Source organism: Thamnophis sirtalis, unplaced genomic scaffold (genome assembly GCF_051295495.1).
Source record: "Thamnophis sirtalis isolate CommonGarterSnake01/CBP01778 unplaced genomic scaffold, rThaSir2_p1.2 scaffold_5, whole genome shotgun sequence".
Taxonomy (NCBI): Eukaryota; Metazoa; Chordata; class Lepidosauria; order Squamata; family Natricidae; genus Thamnophis; species Thamnophis sirtalis.
The window spans coordinates 89,397,896-89,413,856 of record NW_028261385.1 but is presented as its reverse complement, the minus strand read 5'-3'; the positions used below and the strand labels follow the sequence as shown (position 1 = coordinate 89,413,856).

Genomic DNA, 15,961 nt, shown 5'->3' with positions numbered 1-15,961 from the left:
TCAGCGTCAGATAATGATATTCTAACTAAAGTATGTCTGAAAGTACTAGTATTGACTATAGTTAATTTTATTTATAGAAGCATATTGTTAAATATGTTGCTTCCCTTTTAAGTTAGTTATATGTGGATGTAAGAAAACAACATAATGATTTCAGAAATAATTGCACTTATAAATAGTTAACATACTTAAATTGTTTAGTTTAATATAATTCAGCCTTTTTTCAACTCCCAAAAGAGGTATGGAATTACAGCCTCAACCAGCATTGACATAGTTTTTGATTTCTGCTGAAATATATTTCTCAGACTGAGCTGGATATATTAAGAGCTGCCTTGCTCATGTGGAAGTAGATTGTATGACATTGCTCTTAATCTGTTATTTTTATAAAAATATTCGCCCTAAAATAGTATTACTACCTCTTTCCCATTGTTTATATTTACTATAGCTTTTAAGATACATATTCTGATAATAATTCAACATATAGATAACACAAAGAAGAAATTATACCTTTTCTGTCTAGTAAATGGGACCATTCTTGCAACTGTAATGCGCAATCTTATTTTCATAGTTCATTAGATGACTAGTGTTTAGTTCTTCTGATACTTTATATGTGAATGTAGAGACTTTTTCCCAAAAAACTATAGCATATTTTATCTATATGTGTGCTTGGTAGGTAAATTAGAAAGGCTTTTTGTGTTGTGTATGTCTGAAAAAAGGAATCCTTTAAAATCGTTGTAAAGTTTTATCTGATTACTCTATCTAAGCCTCTCTTTTTCATATTATGTGTTACTAAACTGGTCTATTTCCTTTGCAAAAACACTCCATAACTCATTTCATTCTTATGATATTTTTTCTTCCTTTAGCTTTATTTATCATTGCCTGTACAATAACTGCTTTTCTAACTTTTCCATTTTCTCCCATTTGTTTTCACACAGTGTTGTTACAGATCTTATAGCAGTCGGTTTAAAGGTAGGAATCTTTTTCTGTCCTTTCATATAAACTTGTTATCCACATTTTTATTATTTCTGGATAACACATTTAAACTTGTGCATCATTTCCCCCCCTTGTGACATTGCTTTATTTCCATCCAATTTCTTTCATCATGAAGTGGATCTTAACTCTTTAATTCTTAAGAGTTCATAATTTATGTTTCTTCCAATTCAACTAAGGATATTAATAACTTAGAAAGCTGTTTCTCAGTCCAGCTGTAAAATATGTACTTTTCACCCCATTCCTGTGCTTGGAATGCTGTTCAAAGGTAAGTCATAAAAAGCTGCAACTCATTTTTAAACTCACTGCTCAATAGAGTAGCACAAAGCATTAAAAAAGGTGTATGTGGAGCACATTAGCCAGAATTTTACTTTTGAAAGTACTAAAGCAACCAAGACCTTAGCAAGGTTTATGTGTTTGTTGGAAAACTGTCTGTAGTTGCCTTCGCTTGTGTTTATGTGCACAGCCCCTTCACTATAGTGGTAGTCCCAGTTGAAGTCTTTCTGGGCATGCATATAAAGGTAATAAGGGAGGACAATGTTCAAATTCTGTGTTTCAGTTTTGCAAAGGTTTATTTATTGGTTAAATTTATTTGCCACCCATTTCTTATTGAAACAATTCTGGGTGTCTTACAGCATTAAAACTCTAAAATCCTAAAAGATAAATATTTCTAAAGCAATAAAAATGGAAGTCACACAATAGAAATCAAATTTAAAAATAAAATAAAGGTTGCTTTAACATTTCAGGGCATAGGATTTAAAAACAAAATAAATTCTGGTAAGGAACTACAGTTTAAAGTTAAAAAGACATTGCATCATGAGCTATAGAGAAAATTGATGATTAGACTTATTATTATACTGAAACATTGATATTATAGTTCTGCTAAAGAGTAATATAATTCACAAAGAAATGGCATATATTTGCACACGAAAGCACAAATGTTCAGGTGGTATAGGGACGTATGTTTTTTTTAAATAGTAGCAGATAGTCATAGTAAAGCTGCGTGCACAATTGATATTGGCAACCATGTAAATATGTCTTCTCTAGATGTATGTACTATTATGACACCCTTGTAATGCTAAAATAATCTTAATTCTTGGGGTTTATACTGACAGCATACACTGTCAAGAAAGGGTTTGGTGAATGTGTATGCCTCTGGACTACAGGCATAGGCAATATCATTGACAGACATAGAGATAAAGCCCTCTGTTTATTTTTATTTTTCCCTTGTTGTATATTCACACCAGGAAGTTAACTATGTGTTATAGCAGAGCTGAACTATTTAGGTTCCTTTGGTTGAATGGATCTTTACATTGAATGTTTTTAGTTACAAGAAGCTGAACAAATGGTGGATATGACTGGTCATCAAAGTTCTGGCTGGTGCAATTCCCTTGCAATCACACGTTCATGATTTGCAAACTTCCCTGCTGGCTTTTCATATAAGTAAAGTCAATGGGGAAGCTGGCAGGAAGTTTGAAGTCATAAACACTTGAAGTCCTTGTTTAATGACCCAGTACTCACTTAACAATGTTAATTGGGGACCGCTGGAATTGCCATCATTAAACAGTACAATTACATGATGTCACACGTTATAGCTTCATTGCTTTAACATGGAAATTCCAGTTCCAATTAACATTATTAACCAAAGACTATCTCTAATTGGATTTTTTTCTGGGGGAGGAGAAGGAGGAATATTACAAACATCAAACATTGAGTTTTGTAACATATCAATGAGAGGAAAAATGTTGTGAAGTAAAGGGAGAGTAAAAAAACATTCCAGTTTAGAGTCCATTGGGGGAGAAAACAATTGGCATCAAACCTATAGGTCTGTATTTGTTGTAACTCAGGTGAAGGCAGACAATCTGGTTAGAACCTTGTAATATAGATGATCAGCAATGAAGTATCTGTTTGGGCTAATCCACGAATAGTTCTGGTTGCTTGTGCCTGACAAAAAAGCTATAGATCATGCTGAAAGAATAGTTTTGCAGCCTTATGAGAACCTTCTGTGTTCAGAATTGAAAACGACTTGGATTGTTGCTGAAAGGTAGAATAACATAATTCCAAAATAGGAAGTATATATTTAGACACAATTTTCTTCTAAATATGCTTGAGTTTAATTTTACAAAAAATGTGCAGTGGTTTCAAATAAGCCACTTTTTGTGTGAAGAGAAGTCCAGCTGTTTCTTTATTTTTGGTAGCAATATATTACTGAAATATTAAAATAAAAGGGAGAGAGACAAGTACTGAATGTTTTACTAAGCAATAGAGGTGGCAGAGACTTCAGGGACAAAAAACATTGTCTGGTGGGAAACATTTTAGCATCAGGAAATAAATAGACCCAGTCTACAAGAAAGTTTGCAGAGTTTGATGGAAAGTTATTGAAATGGATAATTTCTTACCCTGCTTTAAACTGAAATTTACAATTTAAGGAGTCCTTTGCAAAGAAAATTGGCTTAAAGAACTTGAACTTTCAGAAATTATGCATTCTCCATTGTTGGTGGAGATACCATCCAGGAATGGATTAACTCCATCTGTTATCCAATCGGACTGAGTCTGCAAACTTCAGTGTCCTGCCTCCTCTGGTAGCTCCACCCAGCTTTTAGACTCAGTCTTCAGTACAGGACATGTTATCCTTTCTCTCCTTCTCAACTTTATCAAAAACCAATCCTTTCTACTACACCGAGGTGGCCCAGTGGTTAAATGCAGCACTGCAGGCTTCTTCAGCTGACTGCAGTTCTGCAGTTCGGCTGTTCAAATCTCACCGGCTCAGGGTTCACTCAGCCTTTCATCCTTCCGAGGTGGGTAAAATGAGGACCCGGATTGTTGTTGGGGGCAATATGCTGACTCTGTAAACCGCTTAGAGAGGGCTGAAAGCCCTATGAAGCGGTATATAAGTCTAACTGCTAATTGAGGCTTGCTCCCTTAATAATATTCCAGGGTTGAGCAGCCTTTGCAATCAGCGTCCAGGGTGATTCCCTGGGATGCTGAGAGCCACGTGGCAGCGGCAAAGACGTCTTGGGACAGTGACACGGGTTTTTACCCTGGAGTGCTGACCCTGGGACTGCAGGTGACCAGCGCAGTCCCAGCGAGGCGAGGAGCCAAGGCTCGCAGAGCTTTTTACCCTGTGGCTTTCTCTAAGCTTCTCCCACCTGTGGGCCACCATTTTGAATCACTCCAAGAAGACAGGCACCATTTTGTTAGGGCGTGAAGCTGGCGGCCACCATTTTGGGCAGCAGTTCATTGTTGGTGATCTAAATTCAGTGGAGCAGGCCAGGCGAGCCTTAACTGCGGGGCTTATTAACCCAGCCGCACAACCGCCCCACCCTCCAGCACACATTACAAGGTTAGATTTCCACGTGGTTCCTGGGCATGGTGGATGGCAATTTGGGAGCCTCATCAGATGTGGCAGGTTCCCCTGAGTGTTTCTCCCCGGCAACAGGAAGCAGGAACCTCGGGTTCGAGGCTTGAGAGAAAGAGGGCGGCCCCGCCATACCAGATAAAGGGGGAATTCCAAGAAGGGCTCTAAGGCCATGGAAAAGGCAGAAAGCAGGTGCCAGAGGGCCTTAGATAGAGAATTTTCCAAGGCCCAAAGGGAAGCAGCTAGGAGGGCAGCAGACCAGCACCCTGATGAGCAGGTCAACCTTCACCCCTTTTAAGAGGTGCCCCTTGTTCAGGGCAATCTCCAACCAGATGAGATGTCTCCAGACAGTGATGAGGATTTTCTCCATTAGTGAGGGGGGAGGAGTATCCAGAATGGGTTGACCTTGTCCTCTCATGATTGGATGAGTCAGATAAGCTCTTTGGGCAATGCCCCCTGGCCACCAGGTATTCCCCATTATTTGACTCATCCACTCACTGGAAAGGTGCACCACTCTGGACCTCTAGTAATTTACAAAGGATTAAGGAAAATAAGCTTGAACCTGGCGAATCCTGCTTCTCTACATCGTGCACAGCCTCCTCCTGCAAGGACTGGACTGCCACAAGCCCCCTGGGGTGGCACGCTGCCCTGGCCACTGAGTGAGACTGGAGTCACTCAGTGAAGACCTTTGCCGGGCAAGCAGGAGGAGAGGGCACAAGCCTCCTGGAGGCAAGCCCTTGCCGCAGAGGTTCACAGGCGCAGGAGCGCTCCCCCGTTCCCCTCAGGGGTTGAGCCACGAACCGCGGCTTGTTAAAACGCCCTGGAGAGCCTGCGCTGGCAGCGATCACCAGAGAACAAGGTGAGAGCCGGAGAGGCTCAGAAAGAGCTGCGGGAGGCGAGAGAGAGAGCCTCCAGCGGGAGTGGCAGCTGCATGGCAGCCTGCAAAGGCATAAGCCATTTCCATGTGCTCCAGCAAGGAGGAGCTTTTTGAATTTGGAGCCGGGGACCATCTTGAAACCACATGGTCCAAGATGGCGGCCCCCAGAAGCTCAGAGGTGGCCGGCAGGAGCTGAGCTCTCAGCCCTGCAGCAACAACATTGGAGGCTCTGAAGAGCCCTTAAAAAGGTTAGAGACCATAGCAGAGGCATTAGCCAGGGGCGGGGGAGGCAGGCAAAGGGCAAAAGGAGGCATATCTCCATCAAGGGTGTTAGAGGCAGGCGGTGGATCAATCCCCCCCTCCAAGCCTACCTCCAAGATGAATCACAGAGGCAGCTGCCACAAGGCCTGCAGCAGGAAGAACCCCCCTCCCCCCCACCCTGAGAAAAGATTGCCACTTGGGCAGGGCAGAAAAAAGGAACCCCTCCCCCCAGGGGAGAATTCCCTTTGGCTTTGTCATCTGGTGTTCCAGCAACCTTGCTATCACGATTTATGCAAGCCCTATTCTGTCCCTTTCTGATTGCCGAGTAATAGGAGAATTCCAGAGGCTTCTCCTTTAAGAACACTCCCCTTTAAGTAGGAGAAAGAGGGAGGGACAAGAAGGCTCTCAGCAGTTATCAGCAGCAGCTCTTAGTAGCACAAGCTGTGTTTTTTTTGGTTGCTAAGTCTTGAGGGCGGGGCTATGGTGTTTGCCCCTCAGAGCCATTTGGGAAGAAGGGGGAGGAGAGGCCCCATGTGGCCCAAGATGGCAGCCCCCTGCAGCTGGGAGGACAAGCAGGAATCAAGTCGTCGCTGCTAACGGCTGCAGCTCCACTGGAGGGACAGAAGAACCTCCAATCAGGTTAGAGATTACCCCTGAAGGCCCATCCAAGGGTGGGGGCGACTAGGCAAAGAGCAAAATACAATGCAGTGCAATACTATATAATACAATAGCAGAGTTGGAAGTGACCTTGGAGGTCTTCTAGCCCAACCCCCTGCCTAGGCAGGAAATCCTATACCATTTCAGACAAATGGCTATCCAACATCTTAAAGACTCCCAGTGTTGAGGCATTCACAACTTCTGGAGGCAAATTGTTCCACTGATCAATTGTTCTAACTGTCAGGAAATTTCTCCTCAGTTCTAAGTTGCTTCTCTCCTTGATTAGTTTCCACCCATTGCTTCTTGTTCTGCACTCAGGTGCCTTGGAGGATAGTGGGGCTGCCTCTTCTTTGTGGCAACCCCTGAGATATTGGAAGACTGCTATCATGTCTCCCCTAGTCCTTCCTTTCATTAAACTAGACATACCCAGTTCCTGCAACCGTTCTTCATAGGCTTTAGCCTCCAGTCCCTTAATCCCCTTTGTTGCTCTTTTCTGCACTCTTTCTAGAGTTTCCATATCCTTTCTACATCATGGTGACCAAAACTGAATGCAGAATTCCAAGTGTGGCCTTACCAAGGCCTTATAAAGTGGTATTAACACTTCACATGATCTTGATTCTATTCCTCTGTTTAGGAAAACTGTGTTGGCCTTTTTGGCAGCTGCTGCACACTGCTGGCTCATATTTAAATGGTTGTCCACTAGGACTCCAAGATCCCTTTCACAGTTACGACTGTGGAGCAAGGGACTGTACCTGTGCATTTCGTTTATGTTGCCTAAATGTAGAACCTTACTTCATCGAATTTTATTTTATTAGATAGTGCCCAATGTTCAGGTGTATCAAGATCCTTCTGTATCTTTAGCCTGCATTCTGGAGTGTTGGCTATTCCTGCCAGCTTGGGGTCATCTGCAAATTTGATGAGTCCCCCCACTGATCAGCATTTAACAAACAGAGCTAACAGTCATTCTGGCTCCCTCTTATGACCGCTTGAGGTAACAGCATCCAACCACATTTGCAGCAGTACTTAAAGAAACAGTACTATTAGCATATATATTGCTAACCCAACTGTTAGCTTACATACCTAACACCCTCATCCAAATCACTGATGAAGATGTTGAAGAGTACTGGGCCCAACACAGAGCCTTGGGGTACTCCACTGCATACTTCCCTCCATGAAGAGGCAGTTCCATCAAGGACTACACATTGAGTGCGGTTGGTTAACCAGTTACAAAGCCATCTGGTGTGATGCTGTCTAACCCACATTCCTCTACTTTATCTAGTAGTAGGTTATGCTCTACCTTATCAGGACTTGCTGAAGTCCAAGTAAACTATATCAATGGCATTCCTCTGGTCTACTAGTTTTGTCACTTTATCTAAGAATGCAATAGGGTTAGTCTGGCATGATCTGTTTTTTTGTTGTTTTCTTTCTTTCTTTCTTTCTTTTTTTTGACAAACCCATGTTGGCTTTGGCTTTTGATCTCTCCCTTTCTGAAGATGGGAACCACATCAGCAATCCTATGGTAGTTCCCCGGTACTCCAGGATCTCTGAAAGATATATTTCAGTTGTTTGGAGATCTCGTCTGCCAGTTCCTTCAGATCCCTGGGGTGTAATCCATCCAGTCCTGGGAATTGGATCTTGTCTAGGGTAGACAGATGATCACTTACCATTTTCTTCCCTATCTCAACTTGGGTTCCTAATCTGATTTTTGTGGTGCTGTTTTTTGACAGGTTGGACTGTTTTATCCCTTTGTGTAAAGACAGATGCCAAACATGAGTTAAATAGTTCTACTTTACCCCTGATGCTTGTCACCTTCTGGCCACTTTCTCCCAGCAATGGACCAATTGTTTCCTTAATCTTTTCTTGTTTTTAACATGTTGGAAGATGCCCTTTTTTGTTTTTTCTTTTACTTTTGTGACAGGCCTTTCTTTAGAGTGAGCCTCCCTCACTTCATCTTTACACGCACCCTAGGGGCTGACCATTGAACTCCGTCTGTGTTTGCTTTCAGAATATTTCTGAGCTAATCCTAGTCATAGCATCATAGCACCCTTATAGCCAGGGGAAAAGGGTCAGACAGGCCAGTCCCCATGCCAGAACCCACCACAAACTCAGAATGTAATGTCCAACTATGAGAAATCGCAGAAGCACCTCAGATAGCCCATGATCTTAGACAGCATTCACTGAGGGCAGAACACATATCGGGTGGAGAACATCAGAGCCGACTGGCTCAGCCGGACCGAGGTGGACAATTTGGAGTGGAGGCTGCAGCCAGCAATCTTTGAGTACCTGGCGGAGTGCTTCGGACGCTCGGAGGTCAACTTATTCGCCACATCCCTCAATGCTCAGCTCCCGAGGTCCTTCTTCAGGTACCAGACATGGCGGGCAGAAGGGGTGGATGCTCTGCGAAGCCCCTGGCCCAGGGGTCTTCTGTATGCCTTTCCACCCTTACCCCTGATCCCCAGGGTCATACGGAAAATCCTTCGGGAGGGGGCGGAAGGGGTTCTGTTGGCTCCTCATGGCCCCGGAGGCCATGGTTTGCAGATCTCCAGTCGCTTTCAGGGGAGAGGCCCTGGAGAATCCCCCAGGAGAGGATATCCCTCAACCAGGGGTCGCTGGAGCACCTAGACCCTCAATGGCCTCCAGCTGACCGCTTGGCTCTTGAGCAGAGCATCCTGGGGAAAGACCTCTACCCCCCCCCCCCGGTGATACAGACTATCCAGACTGCCCACACACCCTCCACGGAGCGTATCTATGGCTCCATGTGGCGGGTCTTTGCCTCATGGTGTAACTCCCTGGGGTACAATCCTATCCAGGTGATAGTGCCACAGATTCTGGACTTCCTCCAGGCAGGCCTGGACAGAGGGTTAGCTCCTAACACGATTAGGAGACAGGTTTCAGCCATCTCATCAGTTCTCCTGCGTGGCAGGAACCAGAGCTTGACTCACCATCCTATGGTCAGGCAATTCCTCAAGTGGGCTTCCAACCCCAAACCGCCCATGGTATTCAGGTACCCTTCCTGGGACTTACACAGGGTAGGGGACCAATGTTCCCTCTAATTTTTTTTCAGTGTGTGCGGAAAAGTATAGTGTTTGAGCGACACATTTTCATGCCTGAGCACCTGAATTTTTTTCACAGATGTCACCCAAGACAACAACAAAATCAGTGTTATTTGAAACTCAAAAGTTATGTTTATTCAAGGTACCCGCTTAATTAAAAGTGTTATATAATATATAACTATATAATATATATAGTAAATTGAGGACTACTTGTATTCAAGTTCAATGGATGACTCTCTATGGGGAAAGGATCAAAACTTCCCTCTATCCATATTTTCCATACTATGAATTACTTTATATGCTTTATACTTCCCTCCTTACTATCCAATAGTCTGCAGTGATATTAGCAAGTTATGAATAAATTACCCATTGATGTAGATTAGCAATTGGGGTATATAAACCTATTTATTGAGTTGCATGTATACAACATTTATATATTGGCTGGCTGTAAATTATATCTAACCACTTGTTTTTATATGATGATCCAAGAACTGGAACCATTTGCTGTATCAATGCTATGGATGGTAACACCTAGCTGACCATAGCTGATCCCCCCAAAACTAGTAGACTCTTTACTGCTGCCAAAACAATCTACATGGAGGTTAGGCCAATTTGAACTTGCTAAAGAAATCTGATCAGTCACCTTTGAGAGGATGAACCAACAGAAAATAAAGTTGGTTTTCAATATATTAAATGGCTCATTTAATATACAGCCCTTTCATATGCAAATAGTATAATACTGCATGGAATGTGTGATGATGTGTAAGTACTAATTTTCAGACGTAAAAATACAAAGATGCATAAAAGATGCGAACCAATACCGTAGGTTAGTTTTCTGTTTTCTGAAAATTATCTCTTTCTTCTCTTGTGCCATTGGTAAAAAAACAGAAGACTAATTCAAAGCATTTAAAAAGAAAATACATAATGACAGCATGCAAGTGTCAGCAAAAGCCTCCCCCTGACAGATAAGGGAAAGAGGTATATGATCCTACACTTTAAGAATTAACCAGAAAGGAATCCCCCTCCCAGACTAAACGTGTGTGTGTGTGTGTGTGTGTGTGTGTGTGTTTCGCGCCTATACTTTGCAATAGATAAGTACAACAGATCGATTGGGATCCTGAAATCCAACCGCTTCCCCTAAGGCAGAATGCTCTAATGTGCTTCCAGCAGCCCTTTGGGGCCGGTGGTCCTGTTCACGATTATCACAAGGAAGCTCTGCTCCGTTAAGTGGAGATTACTTTCAGGAAAACAATTTGCGGACTCGCCGCCTGCCTTATGCACTCAGAGCTTCAAAAAACAGTCCCAGTTAGACGCCATAAGCGATGGGGGCTGCAGGTTCCGGGAGATTGAAGAGCCAAGGTGGCGCAGTGGTTAAATGCAGCACTGCAGGCTACTGCTAGATCAGCAGGTCAGCGGTTCAAATCTCACCGGCTCAGGGTTGACTCAGCCTTCCATCCTTCCGAGGTGGGTAAAATGAGGACCCAGATTGTTGGGGGCAATATGCTGACTCTCTGTAAACCGCTTAGAGAGGCTTGAAAGGCCTATGAAGCGGTATATAAGTCTACTGCTATTGCTATTGCTATTGCTCTGCTCTCCCCTCAGGGAAAGAGGAGGCAACCACCAGGAGCAGCCCCAGCGCCCGCCAAACCACACAGCAAAAAGGATGTGATGCGCCCATCCGAACTGAGGCAGAGCCGCCACCGCCGCAATTCCCTCTCCACTGCCACCTCCCTCCTGTCCATCACACGTTTCCTTCTGCGGAGGCCGAATCTACCCCCAAGATGCTCCCGCCTTTTATTCATGACCGCCTTTAAGTTGCTCGGCTGGGCCTGCCAAAAGACGGAACTGGCTTGGCAGCATAGCCACTCCTTGACAAGCTTGAACAGAGTCCTGGGCCAGGGGTTGCTAGTGGTGGCGGCTGGGGAGGATTTTTACCTGCCGAGCTTGTCAATTCCTCTCGGTCATAAATTGCGTGGCGTCATTTTGGCTTCATTGCTCGCCCCGGCTGGGCAGTTTCGTTTTGGGAGAGGAAGGCGGCTGGTAGAGCTGAGGATTTATCATGCTAAAAAACACTGAGCGGCCGTTGGGAACTGCTGCATGGCATTTTCTTGACACGTGCGTGGCCGCGCATCTGCGCACCTTAGAGGGAATAGTGTAGGGCAGTGTTTTTCAACCTTTTTTGTGCAAAGGCACACTTCTTTTCATGAAAAAAATCACGAGGCACACCACCATTAGAAAATGTTAAAAAAAATTAACTCTGTGCCTATATTGACTATATATAAGGTGTTTTTCCCACGGCACACCTTACACTATGTCACGGCACACTAGTGTGCCGCGGCACAGTGGTTGAAAAACACTGGTGTAGGGGACGCTCTAGCAGGTGCTCCATTTGAGCCTTTATGAACAGTTTCCCTTAAGTTACTGACTCTGAAGGTGGCCTTTCTGGTGGCCATCACCTCCGCCAGGCGGATATCCGAGCTGCAAGCTCTGTCCACCAGGGAGGATCTCTGAGTCTTCCACCAAGACAGAGTGGGCTTACAACTGGATCCGTCCTTCATCCCCAAGGTGGGCCCCTGCTTCCATTGAGCCCAGGAACTGATTTGCCCAACTTCTGTCAAGACCCTTCTCACCCGTTGGAGAAGAAGTGGCGCACTCTGGGCGTAAGGAGGGCTCTGAAGATTTACCTCAGGAGAACCAGGCCAAACAGGAAATCCGAAACTCTGTTTGTCTCCTTCCAACCAGGGTCCTGGATAACAAGGTAACTTCCACCACAATAGGCAGGTGGTTGTGAACCTGCATTGCCACTGCATACCAATCGCAGGGCTTACAGACACCAATCATATCACAGCTCACTCCACGCGCAGCGCAGCCACACCCACAACCTGGGCCACGCAAGCATCCCTGGCTGAAATCTGCAGGGCAGCCACGTGGGCTTTCCACTCTCCCTTTGTTAGGAACTATAAACTGGACTCTTTTGCCTCAGCAGAAGGCTCTTTGGCCGCAGGGTGTTGCAGGCGGTTCACAGGGTGGGGCCCATGCTTCAACTGGCATGAGTGGGGGACATGGAGCCTCTGGGGTCTCCCTCCCTAGGGACGTGTAGGCTTTGGTACGTCCCATTCTGGATACTCCTCCCCCCTCACTATGGAGAAAGTACTTACCTGATACGCCTCTTCTCATAGTGGGGGGAGGAGTATCCAGTCTCTCCCTGACTATGTTTGTATGACTAAGGGTTATGTTCATTGTTTATGAAGTTATATAAATATTGATGTTGAAGACGATAAAAACTGAATTAAGAGTCTGGAGTGAATGGTGCAACGAGTTGGATAGAGCTCTTCGTCAATAATGGGGAATATCTGGTGGCCGGGGGCGTTGCCCAAAGAGCTTATCTGACTCATCCAATCATGAGAGGACAAGGTCAACACATTCTGGCTTCTCCCCCCCCCCCCCCCACTATGAGAAGAGGCGTATCGGGTAAGTACCAACAGCCTTTCTACTATCTCTCCCTGTGGAAGGGAGTTTGGTCCTAGATTTCCCTCTTGTCTAGAGTCGACCTCCAGCATAATAGCTCCAGGCCTGAGGCCTCAGTCACACCAACCACAACAGGCTTTGTCCCTTGCAAGTTGTGGAGGCTCAGCTGATCAATATGATAGCCATTATTTCAGAGGCCATCTGGCAGGGGATTGCATCAGGTTTACAACAGTGGGCTTCCCCACAGTCCTCCGAGAGAAGCAGGACCCCGGGTCACAGGGAAGGTCGGGACTCCCAGGGAGCCTTTGCCTGCCCAGATAGACGGGCTCCAAGATCGCCGAGCCAGTCATCCCTCTCAGGCGAGGAGGATGTCTGCAGGGCTTCCAACTTTTCTGAGGACGAAGGTCTCAACCCCAATCAACCTACCTTCGTTGGCCTTTTCCGGCCTTCTCTCTTTAGGTCCCTGCTGTTTAAAAAGTAGCTAACATAGGGACTAGTCAGCTCATGTAGTCAACCCCTTCCTGATTGGGGGACATAATGGACCCTCTCTTCTCTGAACCTGCTGTAGAGAAGGAGGTGGTCCCTTCTCCCAAATTACTCTTAGATGTTGTTCAGAGACAGTGGGCTTCCCCGGGATAGGGGCCTTTTCCCAATAGGACAAGCGCTTCTATAATGTGGGTTCCGATTCGGCCAAGATCCTAGAGGTACCGGCTGTGGATGCACCTGTGGTAGCACTGTCTTCTACCTTGGTCATCCCTGGTACTCCTGAGGAGTCACTTTGACCAGAAGACAAAAAGTCCAAACAGACCTTGATGAAGAGTCACCAGGCTGCTGCTTGGGTGGTGAGAGCCTCCACGGCTTCATCCTTCTTTAACACGGCTTACATTCCATGGCTAAAACAGCTTCAAGGTAGGATCCCCACTAGCAACACCAGGACCTCAGTAAGCTCAAGGCAGCAATTGAGTTTTCTGCAGATGCTTCCCTGAATGCGACCAGGTTCACTTCTAAGTCCATACCTCCTTGGTGGTGACCAGGCGCCTCCTCTGGCTTAGACAGTGGCAAGCCGATGCCAGGAATAAGTGGTGGCTGGCCTCTGCTTCCTTTTCAGGAGACCGACTATTCGGTGTGCCCCTGGAACCCCTACTCATAGAGTTGAGGGACAAGCGAATGATCTTGCCTTCCCTCTACAGGATGTCCAAGGGCCGTTCCTTCCCCTATTATCACCATTCACCCTTTTGAGCCCCGGATGGGGGATTCAATCTCCCTCATCTGCAACAATGTTTCCCCTTAGACAGGGTCAGCAGCAGGATAGAGCAACCAGAAATGATCAATGTTATCTGCCCAAGAGGTCCTTCAAGGGTGGAGCAGTTCGTCCCTTCTGGCGTCAAAAGTGACTGCCCAGAGAATATTCCCATCAGGGGCTGATTGGCCTTCTTTGCCAACCAATGGGAGGAGATCACCACTGATGCTTAGATCAGGGAGATGGTAAAATTTGACCTCTCCCTCAAGTTTCTCTCTTACCCCCTGAGGTTTTTCATCAGCTACTCTGTCTCGAGATCGGGGAAAGAAACTCCTCGTGGAACAAAAGATTCAGCATCTCTTGGAAATCTTTGTGATTCAGCCTGTTCCAGAGGATCAAAAGGGACAGGGATTTTACTCCCTCTTGTTCATTGTCCAAAATCCTCAGGTGGGGGGTGTTGGAGAGCCATACTTGATCTAAAACACCTGAACTGCCATATTGTCTACCAGCGGTTCAAGATGCATTCCCTTCTGACCAACTTAGGGAGTATCCAGAGGGACGAATGTCTCACCTCAGTAAATCTCACAGAGGCATATCTATATGTGCCATTCCACCCAGCTTATAGGCAGTATATGCAATTCTGCTAACAGCGGAAGCATTTTCAGTACAGGGCCCTTTCCATCGGGCTCTCATTGGCCCTCAGGATGTTCACCAAACTCCTAGCTGCCGGGGCAGCCCATATCTGTACCAGGCCAGTCAGAATTCAGTGCAGTGGTGGGATCCTGTTCCAAACGGTTCTTTTCTGTGGATCGTTCACATCTCTGGCACACCATCCCTTGATACAACGGTTCCTGTGAGGGGCCACCAACTCTGACCTCCAATCGTTATGCAACATGGGACTTGACCAAGGTGCTGCATTTCCTCATGGGGCCCCATTTTGAACCCCTGAAGGACACTTGCTTCTGCTACCTTTCCTTTAAAGTTGCATTCTGGATGGCCGTCACATTGCCCAGGTGGGTTTCGGAACTGGCAGCCTTGTCAGTAATGCAGGACTTGTGCATCTTCCATTCCGACAAGAGTTGTATTAAGACTTGACCCTTCATTCGTACCAAAAGTCAACACTAGATTTCACTGTGCTCAAGAGTTGATACTACCGAACTTTTGCATGTCACCGGTTCACCGTCTTGTATGACAGTGGCACACGTTAGATGTCAGAAGGGCGCTTCACATCTACCTCCATAGGACATCTTCGATACGTCACACGGAAGTGCTCTTTGTCTCATTTCAGCCAACCTCAATGGGACACAAAGCAACCCCTTCCTCATTGGGTCGTTGGATACCGGCCTGCATTGCGAAAGCCTATACAGTGCAGTCTCAGCCACTTCCAGGGCGCATCACCGCTCACTCCACCAGGAGTGCGTCCACGTCAGCTGCATGGGCCAGGCTGCAGGCTTCACTGGAAGAGGTTCGTTGAGCCCCCACCTGGGCCTCTCTGTCTCCATTTATCCGCCATTACAAGATAGATAGCTACGCATCAGCAGATGTGGCCTTTGGCAGGCGGGTTTTGCAGCAAGTTCACACGAGCCAGGTGACTGACCGGGACAACAATCTACCCGTGAGGATAGGCCAGGCTTTGGTATGTCCCATTCCTGGATGCTATTTCCACCAACAATGTAAAATGGGTGTTGGTTTTACGTGAGATACCCATTCTCTGGGCAGGTGGAGATAGCATCCAGCCCCACCCTGTAGGAGGTCCGGTCCTGGGTCAGCAAGGAGAGACTTTCCATTCATCACATGTCAGTCTGCAGCAACGCCTTTGTCAAAAAACTGGGTGGAGCTACCAGAGGAGGCGGGACATTGAAATTTGAGGACTCAGTCTGATTGGATAACAGACAGAGTTATTAACCCATTTCTGGATGCTATCTCCACCTGCCCAGAGAATGGGCATCTCAGGTAAGACCCATTCTCTGAACTATTTTTTATTTAACATGATAAAAAGATTCTTCTGTCTTTTTGCTGTGCTCCTTGCTTGCGGATTTTTGTGCCTGAATGGAGAATGC

The 15,961-nt window shown here is 45.9% G+C and overlaps 1 protein-coding gene across 2 annotated transcripts in view; it reads left to right on the top strand.

Moving 5' to 3' along the window:
• Positions 1-15,961, top strand: part of PTBP3 (polypyrimidine tract binding protein 3) — an 86,532-nt gene that overhangs the window by 26,207 nt on the left and 44,364 nt on the right. Inside the window, exon 2 of one of the 2 annotated variants that reach the window (XM_087716171.1) lies at positions 933-966. The exons of the other annotated variant lie outside the window; for it this stretch is intronic. Within the exon in view, the coding sequence (XP_087572297.1) occupies positions 933-966 (34 nt within the window). The remainder of the gene's footprint in view (positions 1-932; positions 967-15,961) is intronic. 2 annotated transcript variants of the gene reach the window in all.